This window comes from Aspergillus steynii, assembly GCF_002849105.1.
Source record: "Aspergillus steynii IBT 23096 chromosome Unknown P170scaffold_3, whole genome shotgun sequence".
Classification (NCBI taxonomy): domain Eukaryota; kingdom Fungi; phylum Ascomycota; class Eurotiomycetes; order Eurotiales; family Aspergillaceae; genus Aspergillus; species Aspergillus steynii.
This window is the reverse complement of record NW_020194400.1, coordinates 1,174,670-1,190,440: the sequence shown is the minus strand read 5'-3', so window position 1 is coordinate 1,190,440 and position 15,771 is coordinate 1,174,670. Positions and strand designations below refer to the sequence as shown.

Below are 15,771 nucleotides of genomic sequence, written 5' to 3'. Positions count from 1 at the left end.
ATGGTAGGTGATCAGGCAGCCCGGTTCCATCCATCCATCAACTCGAAGACAATCAATTCAGCGATGCAGTCGATAATCCCACGGTGGTATTAATATAATGCAGTACCATTGAATGGACTAAACATTGGACTACGAAGACGAGCTTACTGTGTGTTCCATAGGCCAAAAGCTACTCAAATAGGAGGCTTCGATTTTAGTTAATCTTGTTCAAATCAGGAAGACGCACGAAAGATATTGTCGAGAAAGTAAAGGCACAGTCTATAGCCTAAGGCACCAAGGCAACCATTGATCTTCAGTCGGAAAGAAATAGAGCCCCAGCAACCTTTATTGATATGCATATTGGATGGAACCATAGGCGGTTGGTTTCCAATGACATGCCCAGCACAGAGCTGACAAAAACTTAGTCTACGCATCTGACATGTCACTCGAACCGGGCGGTTCGGCTCACTCGGAGATATATCATTCTTGGTATCCTTCTAGTGGAAAAAGGGCACGGTTTGAAACCTTGTCTCATTTCATGTCAAGGTCTCTGTGTATACGCCTATACGGCGACCGTAACTTTCAAATTGGACCGATATGGGGAATCTGCATTGCACTATCGAATGCCGGATGTTGGCTAGCGAGGTTCGAAAGGTTGGTCGTAAATTAAACCACGAGAGTCTCAGTCAGGATGAAAGCTCGAAAAAATCGGGGTCTTTGTCCATCCTGTAGACGTCGATAAATCCCTATCACTGCTGGTTAGACTTGACTGATCGAGGCAATTTGGAGAAATACTGAGACAGAAGGTCAGATGATAGACCTGTATGCCGCTGACGTTCACATAGTACGAAGTAGAACCAGAACTGTAGAAGTACAGTTCATGTCAGGCCGTCAGGCAGGCGTGGTCCATGTGGTCATGCGGGCGGAGGGTAGCATTCCTGGTAGGAAGAAAGCACCACAGGTAAGAACCATGGAGAATATTCCAACTGCTCCAGACAAAACCACCCAGGTGACCCAAGTGACCCAAGTGACCAAGTGTGAGATTAGCCAGAAGCCACAGACCACTTGGCCCAAAACACAGATTGAAAAATAATTAAAATGTGAAACAGTTCAGTGACAACGCCATCGTGGGCGAGAAGCCAAGACTGCGTACGAAGTCGGTTTGGTAATCACTAAAAATAGGACAGTGCCGCCCATGGTTCGAAGGCAGCCTGCCAGGGGCCAAGTCTCCTGAAATCAAAGATTCGGGTGAAGGGTTTGCAGGTCTCTTTTTTTCTTTTCATTTTTTCCGCTCACCGTTTTGGACCTGTTTCTGGTGAATGGTGAGGATAGGGGGCAGGGATTTTCGTGTATGAAACGACACCAAAATGCTTATCCGTCGATGAAATTCCTTCAGGAACGGGATAGAGATGATCACCGGGCCCCGACGTCATGCCGCGCAGTCCGAGGGCGCCGATGATCTGATTGCTGTCGGCGTTGATCAGGGATGAGTGATCTTCATTGCGGGATAGAAGTACGGAGTAGGTAGTTGTGCACATAGTATGACCATCTAGAAAAATACCTAGATATCTAGGTCTAGAAGGTCATTAGGGTAGGCGAGACACGGAGGGTGGCGACACTGGCGAGAACGCAATCCAATGGCGGCGTTTAAAGCGAGACACTCTTGTTTTACCGAGTAAAAGGGGAGCGACGGGGGCTGTGCAAAGGGCAAAGTGCAAAGCGCAAAAGCAGTCCTTAGCCCTTTTCAGCGTAGACGCCTTTCTGCCAAATAACCTCTGCACTTAATTCGACGTGGGGCGAACAATACGAGTACACCCGGGTTGGACCCATCGTACGCTTCCTGTTCCTTTAAGAATTAAGATTCTACTCTCTTCTGGAGATAGTATATGAATCATGATGGACCCTGCATCGGGAGTAAACCCTCCGCATATACGACGTAGTTTCTACACCGCATCAAAAGCACTCGGGTGCGCTGATCGCATCTGGTGCGCCCGTGCTGGTCTGTATTTTACGGAGTATGTAGTAGGATTGTACGGAGTACATACGGGTACACACGTAGTATAATCCCGGGGTGCTCATCCTTCGCCTTGATTTTAGGTCCTAGGCAGGTATTCGCAGAGAACCGTCCGTATTAGCGTTCTCGTAGATGGGGATTGACGATAGTGGCGGGCAGGTGGAATTTGACACCTCGTCTGCCCGGGGAGAAACATGGAGTGCATATGCAATACTCCTACGCAAGTGCGCAGCACTTTCTCCCATATGAACTCCACCGAGAGCTTACTGCGTACGGCCTGACAGTGCAGATTGAGTTGCCGCGGAGGATCGTGCAATCAGTTATTAATAGCAGTCTGGCAGGCAGAAGGATAAAATCTTCAAACGTCGCGTATGCAGGTAGTCGGTGTGTCTTGTTTCTCCATGGCGGGACGGACGGGCGGTTAACGGGGGAGTCGATTCCCTCGAACTCCTGGGAACCACCTGGGAAGCTATTCCCAAGGCAGGAAGAGCCAAGTCGAGCGTAGAGCAGGAAGGTGAGATGTGTGGCAGGGAAGGATGATCCATCACCACTCGATGTCTCTCTTGTCTCGGTCTCCTATTGGACGTGACTCGACTGGAAGTTGCGAGAGTGACATCGGGCCCTTGGCGGGAATCAATCAATATGGAGGAATAAAATCAATCGAAACCCCCCGCCGTGACGCCAGACCATGATCTGGCGCAATCCGGTGCTCCCAGCCATTTTGCTTGGGCGCCAGGAATGAGAGTCTTGGCTGTCAAAAAGATGACCTTGAGAGCAAATCAGACGCGGGAAGTGGCCCGGAGGCCAACCCCCCTGAGGGACGCGCGTGCACTGGGACTGGGGGAAAGGCCCGTCTGCGAAGTTAGCACGAGAGGACTGGATTTGGGGGTATGCATGGCGTTTAATCGAGTGGGATTTCCTTCTGTTATTGGGGGATGAGAAAACATAATCAATCGCTGGAAGAAAAACATTTAATGTGGCCACCGTCCATTTGTACTGTTCGTAATCAATTCTTTCAAGAAGAAATCTTGCAAATCGACCGAGTCTCGAACCGCGAGTTGCCGGCTGGAGACAATACCAGAAATACCAGAAATACCAGAAATACCAGAAATACCAGAAATACCAGAAATACCAGAATACCAGAATACCCCAAAATACGCGCATAATCTGCTGCTGACTCAGGCGTCAACCCAAAGCAACGAGCGGGCCTTCGTCTCCCCTTCTCCTCTTCTTCCTCTGCCTGCCGCAACGAAAAGAAAGTCGGAAGAAGAATCTCAACTTCTCTCCTTTCTCTTTCCCTCCGCTCGTTCTCCCATCTCTTCTCGCCAATTTCCAGACTGGGTGTCCCTTTGTCTGAGGGAGCGAGCCTTCTTTTTCTCTTTCTTTTCCGTTCCGTTCCTCTAGAGGGAGAGAGACACTAAGGAAACAATCCCCCCCATCCGCTTCCTGGTTATCCCTTCCCTTGTTTCCCTTCTTCTTCCCAGGCATACTGTGTGTCGCCGTCCCGCTCGCTTTATTCGACTGTTTCAATCCAACTTCCACCGTCCTTCGACAATTTTACCATCCGACATTCCTTACCTCGACTATTTTCAGTTCTCTCTTTTTTTTTCGTTCGTTAACTCCACTTATCTAATCATCTCCGGTCGTTCATCCCATTCGCCTATTTTCGACGAACAATCGCTCTGGTACTCGCTCGACTGCTTGGTTAGACATCAATGACGTTGTGAATTGTAACCTCACCACGCCGGTATCCACTACGTTCGCCGAGTTCGCTCTCCAGAATCGTTTGTCAGGGTTTCATTGCAACCTTTGCGACCCGGTCCCAGACCCAGTATACTAAGCGCCCTTCCGCATCCGGCCGCCGCCCAACTGATACTCCGGAGTACCACCTTCGAATCCACCACCACCGCCCGCATTCTTCTGCGCTTGATCCTCCTCTTAACTGACGAGTATATTCGCCGTCGACTGGAAAAGTTGACGCCGATACACCACGCACCACCATGCGGCTATTTTCGCTTTTGTTCAGCGTCTTCCTCGCTTTCCTCGCGGCACCCTCGGTGTCTGCGATAAAGCTCATCAAATCCAATGCCTTGAATTTGTGCCAAGATAGCAACAATTTCACGGCAACCTACTTCGCCGTCACGTTCACTCCCAACAACCGGTCTTTGGCATTCAGCTTCGATGGAGTGGCCTCGATTTCCGGGAAAATGACCGCAGAGCTTATCCTGAATGCGTACGGAATCGAGGCTCTCCGAAAGGAAATCGACCCGTGTGAGCAGAACCTGCAGGGTCTTTGCCCCATGAACACGGGTCCGATCGATGTTAAGAAGGCTACTATTGACGTTCCGGAAGATGTCGTGAACAGCATTCCCGGTATTTGACCAAATTGCGGATAGTGGAAAATGACATTGTACTAATGAGTTCCTCCAGGGATCGCATATACTGTCCCCGACCTTGACGCCTCGGTTCGCATTTACATCAACTCCACGGAAACGGGAAGAAGTATCACATGCTTGGAGGCCAGTTTATCTAACGGCAAAACGGTTTATCAAAAAGGAGTTGGTTGGAGTACGGCAATCATATCCGGCTTGGGTCTGGCTGCATCGGCCATTACGTCCGGACTTGGCCACTCGAATACAGCCGCCCACGTTGCAGCGAACGCCCTGTCTCTGTTTAGTTTCATGCAATCCCAGGCCATAATCGGTATGACATCTGTTCACATGCCGCCGATTGTGGAGGCGTGGACGCAGAATTTCCAATGGAGTATGGGCATCATCCGCATTGGTTTCCTTGAAACCATTTGTACCTGGTACCAACGATCAACCGGAGGAACGCCATCCACGATCCTCTCGCAGCTTTCCACAACCTCCGTTGAAGTCCTCAAAAAGCGATCTATCGATACTTCGGTCGGTCTGGCCAGGAGGGCCTCCGAGCATCTGTTCAAGCGCGAGGGCGAACAGAGTGGCGCGAAAAGCAAAAGTATTACCGTCAAGGGCATCGAGCGTGTCGGATTCAAGGCCGGAATCGAGCAGACCAACATCTTCCTTACCGGTTTGATCTTTTTCGTCTTTTTCGTCACCGTTGTGATGATTCTGGTTGCTCTGTTCAAAGCGGGATGTGAGGTTTTGGCCAAGCACGGCAAAATGAAGAGCGACAAGTTCCAGGACTTCCGGAACGGATGGAAGATCGTTGCTCGAGGAATCCTCTTCCGACTGACCTTGATCGGCTTCCCGCAAATGTGTATCCTCTGTCTGTGGGAGTTCACCCGACAGGATTCGGCCGCCGAGATTGTCCTTGCCGTGATCATGCTGTTGTCGATCGTTGCGGCCCTGAGCTGGGCTGCTTTCAAGGTCATTCGCCTAGCGAAGCGATCGGTTACTATGCACAAGAACCCGGCCTACATCCTGTACTCCGACCCCACCTGCTTGAACAAGTGGGGTTTCTTGTACGTGCAGTACCGCGCCACGGCGTACTACTTTGTCGTGCCCGTGCTCGCATACATCCTGATCAAGGGCATGTTCATCGGTCTCAGTCAACCGGCTCCCATCGTCCAAACCATTGCCTTGGTGATCATCGAGGCTGGCATGTTGATCGGGGTCAGCGTTATGCGACCATGGATGGATAAGAAGACCAACATCTACAACATTTCCATTGCCGCCATCAACTTCCTCAACGTTATTTTCCTGCTGTTCTTTTCGGAGGTCTTCAACCAGCCCGGAATTGTGACTGGTGTTATGGGTGTTGTCTTCTTCGTCATCAACGCGGTCTTTGCTCTCATCCTCTTGATCATGGTCCTCGTCGCCTCCGTGTACGCCATCGTATCCAAGAACCCCGACACCCGCTACCAGCCCATGCGTGACGACCGTGGCTCTTTCATCAAGTCGCAAACGCAGCTGACCACCGAGTTGGACGCTCTGGGTGCTACCGCCCGTGGTGACATGAAGACCACTGCGTACAAGTCGAATACCTTCGAGGATGACAACAGCTCCAGTTCGTTCTCCAACGGTAACGGCGCAAGCATCAGCCGTCAGAACCTCGAGGCCCATGATGCATCGCCGGTGTCTGCGCGTCCCCCCGTGTCTCCTGTTGACCCTTCGCTGCCTCTCTTCCCCAGTGCGAACGAAGGTCCGGGCCGACGACCCACCTTTGATGCGCGATCGCCATCACCAGTTCCCCGAGGACTGAACAACACCTCGCCATTTAACAACCCGGCTGCATATCGGGCACAGAACTCGTCCAGCCCGTGGCAAAGAGGCGCTGGATACGAGCATTAGAAGAATTTATTGATTGTTTCTAGCTGCCTGAAATGAAGTTATGGCTTTTTAGCGCGGGGATGAGCCGAGAGCACTTTCTTGTCTCTCGTGCCCAACCCTTGCTTGTTTTTGGATTGTTTTGTTTTGTTCTTCGCACCCATGTGCCCTTTTCCTTTACTCCTATTTTCTACCATCTAGCCTACTGATGTGGGCTGCGCCTTGGCGATCTCTTTTCGTATACAAATGGATATACCGAAAAGTATCATATTTGATCAACATCTATCCTTTCCTTCATTTTTCTTTCACCTTGTCGGGACACATTTTCCTTTCATCTCTTCTTATCTCATCTGGCGTTCTGAAGCATTGGATCGGGAATCGGGACTTTGGCTTTGTTGACTACGTGATCTATATATTTGACAGGGGTCGTTACTTTTATTGTTTGATTGATCCGATGGTCCGTTACCCTGTTTTATTATCTGTGATTTGTCCGTGTTCTTGTCTTTACTTAGATGCACGGATGTCATAATGCTAGTTTCTACGTTGAAAGACGTGGCTTTCAGAACTTTTCAATCTTCTAATGCACTACTACTGTAGATCTATCTATGCTGTATGAGAGATGTCCAGTGAAGACATCAGTTTGGTTTTTTATGTCCCCTGTAGTTGCTTAGTAACGGTTCTAGCTTTGCCGGATATTTATCTATTTATATGGGCGAGATAGTGCGTTTTTATATATCATTCTAAAGTTGGAATTCTGGAATGCTGGAAGTGGACAAGCCTAGTCCAGTAATTTTATAGCGCTGAACGAATAGATCCTCTCAAGTGGTTTGATATCAGTCCATATACGCGCCAACATATTCCATATACCTCGAAGAGCTACTACACATTTACATTCTGATCATACATATCATTTCCGCATTTTTTTGTTTCCAATTTCCGATATCATTTATGTAACACTCAGAAACAACACCGAAAACCAGTGACCAGGCAAACGAAAAAAAAAGAGAGAAAGAGATAGATAACGCTGGAAACGAATCCTGAACGACGAAAATAGAGGAATAGAATCTAGAAAATCAAGGTATAGTAATAATCACTGTTTTAACACCACGTGTACAATGTTCGATGTGGAAAACAAAAGAAAAGAGAAAGGAAAAACCGTGAGGAAAGAGATATCTCGTCAACTTCCCAGATCAATCTCATCGCGAGTCGCCCAATCCCGGAGGCGGGCCAGGGAGACCACCCGGTCCTGCACCAGGGGGCGCATATCCGTCTGGTCCCGGGGGACCGCCCATCCCAGGTCCTGGGCTGGGACTGTATCCGGCGGGAGACTGGCCGGGGGGAGGGATGAGAGGGAAGCCGGGGGCACCTGGAGGAGGGGTTTGGAAGCTGGGAGGGAAGCCGCCAGGGGGAGGGGGAAAGGCCTGACCCGGGGGCATGTTGGGGAGAGGAGGCGGGGGGAGACCACCGGGAGGAGCGCCTGATACGGCAGGGAAGGGAGGAGGGAAGGGGAGACCGCGAGCTCCGGGGGCTGTTGAAGGTGGGTTAGTGAGAAACTTGATCGGGGGAGAGGGTGGCACGTACGAGGAGGCATGCCCGGGGCACCATTGGGGGCTCCTGGCGGGGGCATTCCGAAGGGAAGGGGAGGAGGGAATTGACCTGGATGACCTGATTCCCATTAGTTATATCGACGAAATGGACGTTAGGGTGGACGCCGCGGAGGCTGAGGGCAAACATACCGGGAGGAAAGGCGAACGGGGGAGGAGGGAAAGCACCCGGGGGAGCCATGGCAGGATTCGGCACGGCTTGACCTTCGGCGGCGTACGACGAGGTGATGGAGTCGATGACAGACTGGGCCTTCTCTTGACCGATTTCTGCGTTCATCTGTCAGCGGGAGGGGGCATTTCACTTCTCCGAAGAGATAGAGGGAGATGGTAGGGCTTGTCCCATACGCTGATAGTATTCCAACACGTTCCTCAGGTGGTTTCGTCCGGAGTTATGCGCCTTTCGCACACTCATGGAGTCGTGTGTAAGGTACACATCGCAGTAGTCGCCTATTCAATGGACATGGGATCAGTAAGATGCGGCCAGAAGACGGGATAGATGTGGCGCGAGTCGGGCCGGGTGGAGAATTCGCCATGGGAATGGAGGACCTACAGAAGAGTGCATTGATAGTTAGCTTCTAGTCGACCGATAAGGGGAATAGGAAAGCACTTATATTTAGGCATCTTGAGTGTTCAGGCTATCGCTGATCTTAAGACTTGAAGGCGAAGCTTAAATCGGCGGCGCTCAGATGGCGCGATGCGCGTGGAGCAGGCTGGCGCAGATCGCGATCACTCGCGTTGTAAGTATATCTGAAGCGGCGATTCAGATGACCGGGTATTTTAGCGACGATTGCGGCTCTGTCGTTGCTGGGAATGCTCGAAGCAAGAATTGCATGAAGTTCTGGATAGTGAAGCGGAGTTTCGATAGCGACGGAGATATCTCGGGCGGTGTGAAATGGCAGAATAGACCTCTTGACAAGCTTGTTGACACCTGATGTGTAAGGCTACGATCATATAGAGGGTCATTTTGAATGGTGGTATGTTGGCTGTGTCTTCTAGCCTGGCACGTTTGAACGTTGTTGAAATGTTAAACATGTTGATACTGGTGTCAGCTTCTGGCTATTGTTCGGCTCGACACTCCATCTCGGACTACGCTTTGCAACGGCGATGGATTGATACAGCATATGTTTTGTAGATCCTTCAGTAAAGCAGAAACCTCCCACCTTGTCCTGGGAGCGTTAAATTCTTGGACTTCACAAGACTAACAGGCCAGGATTCATTCGTTTACTGTCATGGATGCCTTTAGAAGGAGCTGGGTGTGTTGTTTCGCGGCGTTGTAAAGAAGCTCAGCCTGAGGAGATTGGCTGGCGGTGAGGTTTCTCGTATGTGTATACTCCGCACTAGAACTCATAGCTATACGCCGTATCTATACTGCATTCCTACTGTAACCGAACGAGGATTCGGTTTGAGTCTAGACCAGGATTATTCCGTTTGCTGTTTGTGGACTCGAAGCAACCCCTGATTTGAGGACCATGTCTACACATGATTAGTCGATGCGGCCGGTTGAGTTCCTAGGCAATTGCACTGCTGTTTTGTCGACGTGCACTCGAAACGCCGTCCGAGTACACGACACGCTGCTGCTTGTTCGTGTAAGGTGACACTGAGAGCAAGTTTCTCCAACATATAAAGGTTGGTGATAAGTCCGAGCAAGAAGTTGAAAGAAATGGCGCGGGAGTCGGCCGGAAGCAAGGGCAAGAAGAGAGGTAATGTAATGATGTGTGACCACCAAGTGAAACAAGTCGGCTATATACATTAGTCGAGGGGAATTGACGGCATCGACGAAGATTAAGCGCAGATCACTCAATCGAGTCCTTACTCCGTACACAACGTAGGATGAGATCAAAGGATTATCTTAATATGCGCACACAATATTTTCGCACCTGTTACAGACGCATATCATAGATTAGTGAGACCAAGCCAATGCAAGACTGCCCTGGCTGGAAGCAAATGTGCACTGTAAAATAGGATTCACAGGCCCGATCTGACGAGACGCTGCACGGACAGGCCTCCGTCGAAGGTGGGAGCAACTTGAGGTGGAAAATCGCTCATACACCGGGGCCATTTGGTTGATAATATGCTTTCTGAAGTGCAGCGATTCTTCAGACGGCGTACGGCCTGAAATGCCAGGGGATCCTGGACGGCGAGTAACCGAGCACAGCCGAGGCCAGGAAGTTGAAATTGGGTTGCGGTGCAGCAGGAGGGGGAATTCTCCCGCTCTGCTGACACTTGCAATTCATGACCTGCAGGTGACCGGTCATGTCGATGCCTGGGGCCAAAATCCGGGGAAGGCCCGAGGAGACGCTGTATTCTGTAACCGTACGCAGGGAGCCTGAAACCATGACGAAGGAAAAGAGAAAATCCACCCGACAACGCCGTCGTCGTGGGAGGCATCGGTTCACCGCGGCCGGTTGGACCGGATCGGTGACGCTGGCCAATCGCTTGAAAGATCCGCAGTGGGACCAGGAAGAAATTTTCAGCGGCGCTGACTGGCCGGAAGAAGGGGGGAATTGAGGCATTTCTGTCGTCGCGGTGGAACTGGCGTCATTTCGCTCCAGTCCAGCCCTGACAATTGTCTGGGGAAGCTGACCGCTTCGGGTTTGGTCTGGCCCCGGTGGATCGCGCGCATTTTTTGTTCGGTCTGGATTTCGAGAATGCGGATTTTCTTCTCAGTTTGGTTTCACGGCTAATAATTAATAATTAATAATTAATAATTAATAATTATTGGACTCGTCCATGCCGGCGTGCGGGGGATGGAGTAATAGTCGACGATGATGCGATCCACCGCCGGCATTGATCGATGGCCAATTCAGGAGACGTTATCCCTGATATCCAGGGGAAGACGGTGAGAGATTTCTTTGAAGATCTCCTCGACTATCCGGCACTAAGGAAGTCTAGCCAGATCTGCCCCATGCCAGCTGCCAAGAAAAGACCGCATCGCCGTCGTGAAGGCGCCAGATCACCACGAACGGATGTTTCATTGGCAATGCGAGGACCGGCCAGGAACCGGCCAAGTAGTATGACGGCAGGCGGCCAGCATGGCAGCGTGGCACATTCTCCGTTTGGAAGTCTTGGGGTCTTGGGGTACATTGCAGGCGGTGGACGGTTGGGGTTGAAGTTCGAATCATCCAGAAGCGATGATGCAATCGTACGTGCTGCCAATGTGAGTAACTTGCGGGGAGAAGAATTTTCATTTTTGAATTTTCATTTTTTATTTTGGTCCGGCATGATTCATTGCAGTTACGGAGTAATTATTATTTATTTATTTAATTTTAATTGATTTCTGATTTTTGGACAAGATTTCACCCCCTTTTTTTTTGATGACCTGCAACTTCTCACGCCTCTTGACGTCGTCCAACCGGTCAGTCGCAAGGAGCATCAGGAAGGAGGCTTTTGGGGTGCCGGATGAAGGCTGCAGATGAGAAAACCACGAGTTGACCGGGTTGCCCGACCAAGACGAAGTAGTGAAGCACACCATTGAAAGACTCTGTAAGGATCATCAGCTCACGATGACGACTCGTGACCGGCCAGCAATTTCCATTACCCCCAGGAAATTCGCTTTGGGACACATTGGGGCGGACTGTCCCCTGATTGGCCGCCGGACCAGTTTCTGTTACGTTTGGCCAGGGCTTGAGCATGTCAGATGATTCCGGAGGGGCGCCAAAAGCAGCAGGAGCGGTGGGCCCCTGCCCGCCAATCATTCGGGGCGGGAGCGACGGCGGCGCCCCTGAATGGCTGCGGCAACCGCCCAGCCCTAACGCTGAGAAAAATCCGGCGCAGCGATCTTACATAACACCAGCCGTACCGCGCGCATAGACTTCGCATAGACTTCGGGTCTTGCTTACTCAGGAAACAGCGGCCCCCGTTGGCCTTGCAATTTGGTGCAATTTTGGCAAGTCGCAGTCCAATTCCTGGCAGCTGCTCCACCGTCGCATCCACAGCCCAGACAGCGTGTGACCCTGGAACTGGCCGTCGTGCCTGGCACGCTGGCCCGGAATGGTGCAATCGTCGCCTCTTCCCCAGTGACCGGCGGCTCACCGATCCAACTATATAACACCGTCCCCGCCGCAATGTTTGGCTCGCTTTATAGTGGTCCCATCCCAATTGAACAAAGGAGAAGATTTTTTTTTTGGATCGTGTCGTTGATCCCAGCAAACATAATCCCTTCTTTTCCTCATTCACATTCTCTCTTCCATCTCCAATCCTTCTCTAGTGTGTAGTTCTGCGCGTGTCGTTCGTGTCAGACTCTATATCCCGCTTCCCGTCGAATCTATAGCTTCGACCTCGTGCGCAATATTAGCCTTCTATGCATTTTGCGTCATAGACCGATTCTCTTCGTTTAGAGCTTTCGTTCTCCCATACCAACCATAATCATGCCGGCCTCCCTGAATTACCGGGTCGTTGAACCTCACCCTTCCGTCCCTCATACCTCGCGTCCCGCTCTCCATACGGCTCGCGGAGGCGCCGGCAATGTCATCAGCCTGAAGAACACCAAGACGACCGACTCTCGCTCGGCCACCGGTCCCCCGTCCTTGACGCGCCTGGACTCCCATGTCCCCAGCACGTACAAGTCCGGCCGCGGCGGTGCCGGCAACGTCCACAGCAGCAGCGAGCGCGCCATGTTCAGCTTCGACGAGGAACTAGAACGTGATCTGCGTCGCGCCGCTCCCGTCTACCACGTCGGCCGTGGTGGTGCCGGCAACATGGTCCACCGCGACTCTTCCAGCAGTGGCAGCAGTCTGTCGCGCAAGTTCTCCGCCAGCAGCAATGCCACCTCGAGTAGTGCCGGCTCGACTAGCTCGGCTCGCGACAAGGCCCTGCGCGGTCTGGAAAAGGGCTGGGGCAAGCTGCGTGGAATGACATAGACTCTTGTCTTCTTCGACTCCTCGACTCCCTCGATTTCAACACCAACATGCATCTTCAGCGTTCTCGAATCTTGGAATTTCGACTTTCGCATGCATGACTCACGATATCACGACCAACCAAAAAAGTTTTTGATTTTTTGATCCTACCCCCTTCAACACCGCTTCGAAATCTCGAGGATTGTCGCAACTTTTAATCATCATCTCTCTTCTCTCTTCCGATATTCGACTTCGATCGAGGAAAGTCGCGGTCTCGACTACTATCTCTCGACCGCGCACTTCGCCTCCATTTTTTATGGCATCTTCTATTTCTATTTTCTTTTTTTTTATTGCCTTCGACAATCACGTCGACATGATACCCTCTCCGCCATGAAGTCCTCATTGGCACTTTGATCTTGAGTCTTGTGTTTCTTTTATCCACATGGATATTCACATCTGGACTTTCTTGAATCCTTCTATATTTTTATTTCAACAACAATGTGTATGCCGGATTCTGGAATCGGCGAAATAGGAGAGGATTGTTTTGCACTCTCATCACTTTTTTTTTTTTTTTTTTTTTTTATCATTGTCTTCTGACATGGTCCTGATTACCCCACCATTTCTTATCCTTGCCTTCGAACGTTTCTCCTGTATGTTAGCTAGTTTGATGTATCTGTCGGAAATCAAGGATAAGAACCCGGACATTTTGGAAGTCAACCTTTTCTTGCTCTAAGCATGTAATCTGCAGTAGTCTCTGGCACGTTTTCATTTAGTTTACGGTACCTTGGAACACCATGGCGTGACTGTTCGCAACAGCCGTCATGACTCATGACGGTTCTTGGTCACGAATCAGTTGCGGTGCTTTTTGGGCTGCTAACTATACGCAGTAGCATCGGAAACATCACCACTCTATACCATAACAGTTTTCTAGTAGAATGCACCATTCGATATTCCAAATACAAGCAAAAAAAGGAAAGAGAATAGATCAATTACATGACATAGCACTCATCCATTTATCCGTCTATTGATTGATTCCGTAAGTTCAGTTAAATATTCAAAGTTCAAAGTATTTACACAGGGAGGGAAGGCGGGTAGTAGATGAAAGGGATGGGCGGAACATAAGATGAACAGAGAGAACTCGACAAGAAAAAAAGATGATATGTTGGTTGATGATACTCCATGCGTTTCATTTCAGGCGATCTGCCTGGAGTTAGTTCTTCCATAGTATCTGGATTCCGGACTCCGGACTCTGGAGGATGGTGAAGGGGGAGGGGACCACGAGCAGATCATCGATGGCTAAACAGAGCTGAGAAATGGTGTGATGGTCAATTTCGTCGGCATCATCTGCATCCCAAATTGCCAATGAGTCGATGACTCAAGGGGTGAGGAATCGATGATATAATCTGGGATGATCGACCCGGTTGTGGAACGGGTGGGTGTGGTTGTGGGGGCAAATCTCGAAATCAATGAGAAAGATGGAGTAAAAGAAATGAGAGAGTAGGGGGTATCAAAAGCTGCCGCTCAATAAATGCGTATGAACTCAACAGCTAGTACTTCGGGGTTCGGTTGAAGGTAATGTCGTGACAACGTTGCAATGTCACCTAATTCTTGAATCATCTGGGTTAAGGCGGTGTTGTTTTTTTGTTATTTTTTGGTCCCTTTTCTTTTTGTTCCTTCGAAGCTTTTGTTCGTCGTTTTTTTCCGAGGGAGTGAAATGCAGTTGACGAGAGAAAGGATATCAACACCTTCGACTTCGGCTTCCTCCCTCGGATATCGAGTCGTGCATTCGAATTGACAGAAAGCTTAGGCGAATTTCCGGTGAATGATTTCGGGGTCTTCGTGCCATTCGTCTGCGCTAACCCACATCTACATTTGTCCGGCTTGATTAGCACGTCGACATAGAATCAAAATCTTGGATCACTTACCTTGCGGAATGTACTCAGTCCGGCAAGAATGCCTCCACCGATCCAGGTGGTGTACTTTCGCTCTGCAGGAGCGGAGATCCGGATCTTCATGTCTTCCACCGCTAACCGCTTGATCTCGCGCATCAGTCGGTCCGGGAAATTCTTGCAGAGGGTCGATCCTCCCGAGAGAACGATGTTGAGGTACAAGGATTTGCGCAGATCCAGGTCCGTCCGGGTGATAGCGTCTTGAACGATTTGGTGGACGCCGGGATACTCCAAGCCGATCAGTTCGGGGTCGAAGAGGATTTCCGGAGCGCGGTAACGTTCTTGTCCGATCTGTTCAGGAGACGAAAGTTAGAAGGGGATCTCCGAGGCTGTCCTTATAGAAGAGCAAACGTAATACCTTAATCTTATGTCCATCCGGCAAGGCGTAATCCACCAGCTTCGTCTCCGACTTGTGGTAGCTGTTCATCCAATCCTTCTCCTCCCGCTTGGGATCCAACGACACGTAGCAGACCTTCTCCTTAATCATGCGCACCACCTCCTTCTCGGCACTGGTGTGCAGCACATGGCCGTTCTTCCGCAGCAGCACCTGCAGCTGCTCCGTGACGTCGCGCCCGGCGACATCAATCCTCCGAATACTGTTGGGTATGGCGAAGCCCTCGAACACGGGGACGGCATGGGACACGCCGTCGCCGGAGTCCAGGACGACACCGGTGGTGCGGCCGGACGCGTACAGCGACAGCACGGCCTGGATGGACGTGTACAGGGCGGGCACGTTGAAGGTCTCGAACATGATCTGGGCGGCGGTGTCGCGGTTCTTGCGCGGGTTCAGCGGCGGCTCGGTCAAGAGCACGGGGTGTTCCTCCGGCAGCGTCTTCAGCTCGTTCTCGTACACGTAGTGCCAGATCTTCTCCATGTCGTCCCAGTCCGTCACGATGCCGTGTTCCAGCGGATACCGGATCTTGAGCAGCCCGCGCAGCTCCTGCGCCCGCTGGCCGATGAAGACGTCGCCTTCTAAACCGCCGGCCATCACCCGCGGGTGTTTGGGCCGACCGACGAACGAGGGGAAGTAGCAGGAGGGGATCTCTTCTCCGGCGAAACCGGCGCGGATGGTCCCGCTGCCATTGTCGATGACAATGGGGGCGTTATGGAGGGTGGCCTCAGCCATTGCGTGGGTTGGTG

At 51.0% G+C, this 15,771-nt stretch overlaps 5 protein-coding genes across 5 annotated transcripts; 3 read left to right on the top strand and 2 right to left on the bottom strand.

The window, feature by feature from the left end:
• Positions 1 to 3,993: 3,993 nt before the first annotated feature.
• P170DRAFT_355241 (transient receptor potential ion channel family protein) lies at positions 3,994 to 6,267 on the top strand (the record flags this gene model as incomplete). Its single annotated transcript, XM_024844081.1, has 2 exons — positions 3,994 to 4,366; positions 4,424 to 6,267. 2 exons carry the CDS (start codon positions 3,994 to 3,996, stop codon positions 6,265 to 6,267), a joined length of 2,217 nt encoding a protein of 738 aa, XP_024705596.1.
• A 55-nt stretch (positions 6,268 to 6,322) lies between these two features.
• P170DRAFT_141262 (uncharacterized protein) lies at positions 6,323 to 6,829 on the top strand. Its single transcript, XM_024842468.1, has one exon. The coding sequence runs from the start codon at positions 6,452 to 6,454 to the stop codon at positions 6,770 to 6,772; it is 321 nt and encodes a 106-aa protein (XP_024705595.1). The 5' UTR covers positions 6,323 to 6,451; the 3' UTR covers positions 6,773 to 6,829.
• Positions 6,830 to 7,157: 328 nt separating this feature from the next.
• P170DRAFT_508496 (putative U1 snRNP complex component Yhc1) lies at positions 7,158 to 8,664 on the bottom strand. Its single transcript, XM_024854582.1, has 6 exons — positions 8,459 to 8,664; positions 8,398 to 8,403; positions 8,193 to 8,294; positions 7,980 to 8,114; positions 7,825 to 7,899; positions 7,158 to 7,771 (listed from the first exon to the last, which is right to left on the bottom strand). The coding sequence occupies exons 1-6, from the start codon at positions 8,466 to 8,468 to the stop codon at positions 7,440 to 7,442; spliced, it is 660 nt and encodes a 219-aa protein (XP_024705594.1). The 5' UTR covers positions 8,469 to 8,664; the 3' UTR covers positions 7,158 to 7,439.
• A 3,550-nt stretch (positions 8,665 to 12,214) lies between these two features.
• P170DRAFT_354571 (DUF3602 domain-containing protein) lies at positions 12,215 to 12,706 on the top strand (the record flags this gene model as incomplete). Its single annotated transcript, XM_024844040.1, has 1 exon — positions 12,215 to 12,706. The coding sequence occupies one exon, from the start codon at positions 12,215 to 12,217 to the stop codon at positions 12,704 to 12,706; it is 492 nt and encodes a 163-aa protein (XP_024705593.1).
• Positions 12,707 to 14,485: 1,779 nt separating this feature from the next.
• P170DRAFT_445627 (actin-related protein ArpA) lies at positions 14,486 to 15,757 on the bottom strand (the record flags this gene model as incomplete). Its single annotated transcript, XM_024850727.1, has 3 exons — positions 14,486 to 14,548; positions 14,608 to 14,922; positions 14,990 to 15,757. 3 exons carry the CDS (start codon positions 15,755 to 15,757, stop codon positions 14,486 to 14,488), a joined length of 1,146 nt encoding a protein of 381 aa, XP_024705592.1.
• Positions 15,758 to 15,771: the final 14 nt, after the last annotated feature.

Coding starts and splice junctions, on each gene's coding strand:
- P170DRAFT_141262 (XM_024842468.1), top strand. CDS start 6,452: ATGTGGGCTGCGCCTTGGCGATCTCTTTTCGTATACAAATGGATATAC.
- P170DRAFT_508496 (XM_024854582.1), bottom strand. Junction 8,115..8,192: donor CGTGTTGGAATACTATCAGC/GTATGGGACAAG, acceptor AGATGAACGCAG/AAATCGGTCAAGAGAAGGCC. Junction 7,772..7,824: donor TGCCCCGGGCATGCCTCCTC/GTACGTGCCACC, acceptor CACCTTCAACAG/CCCCCGGAGCTCGCGGTCTC.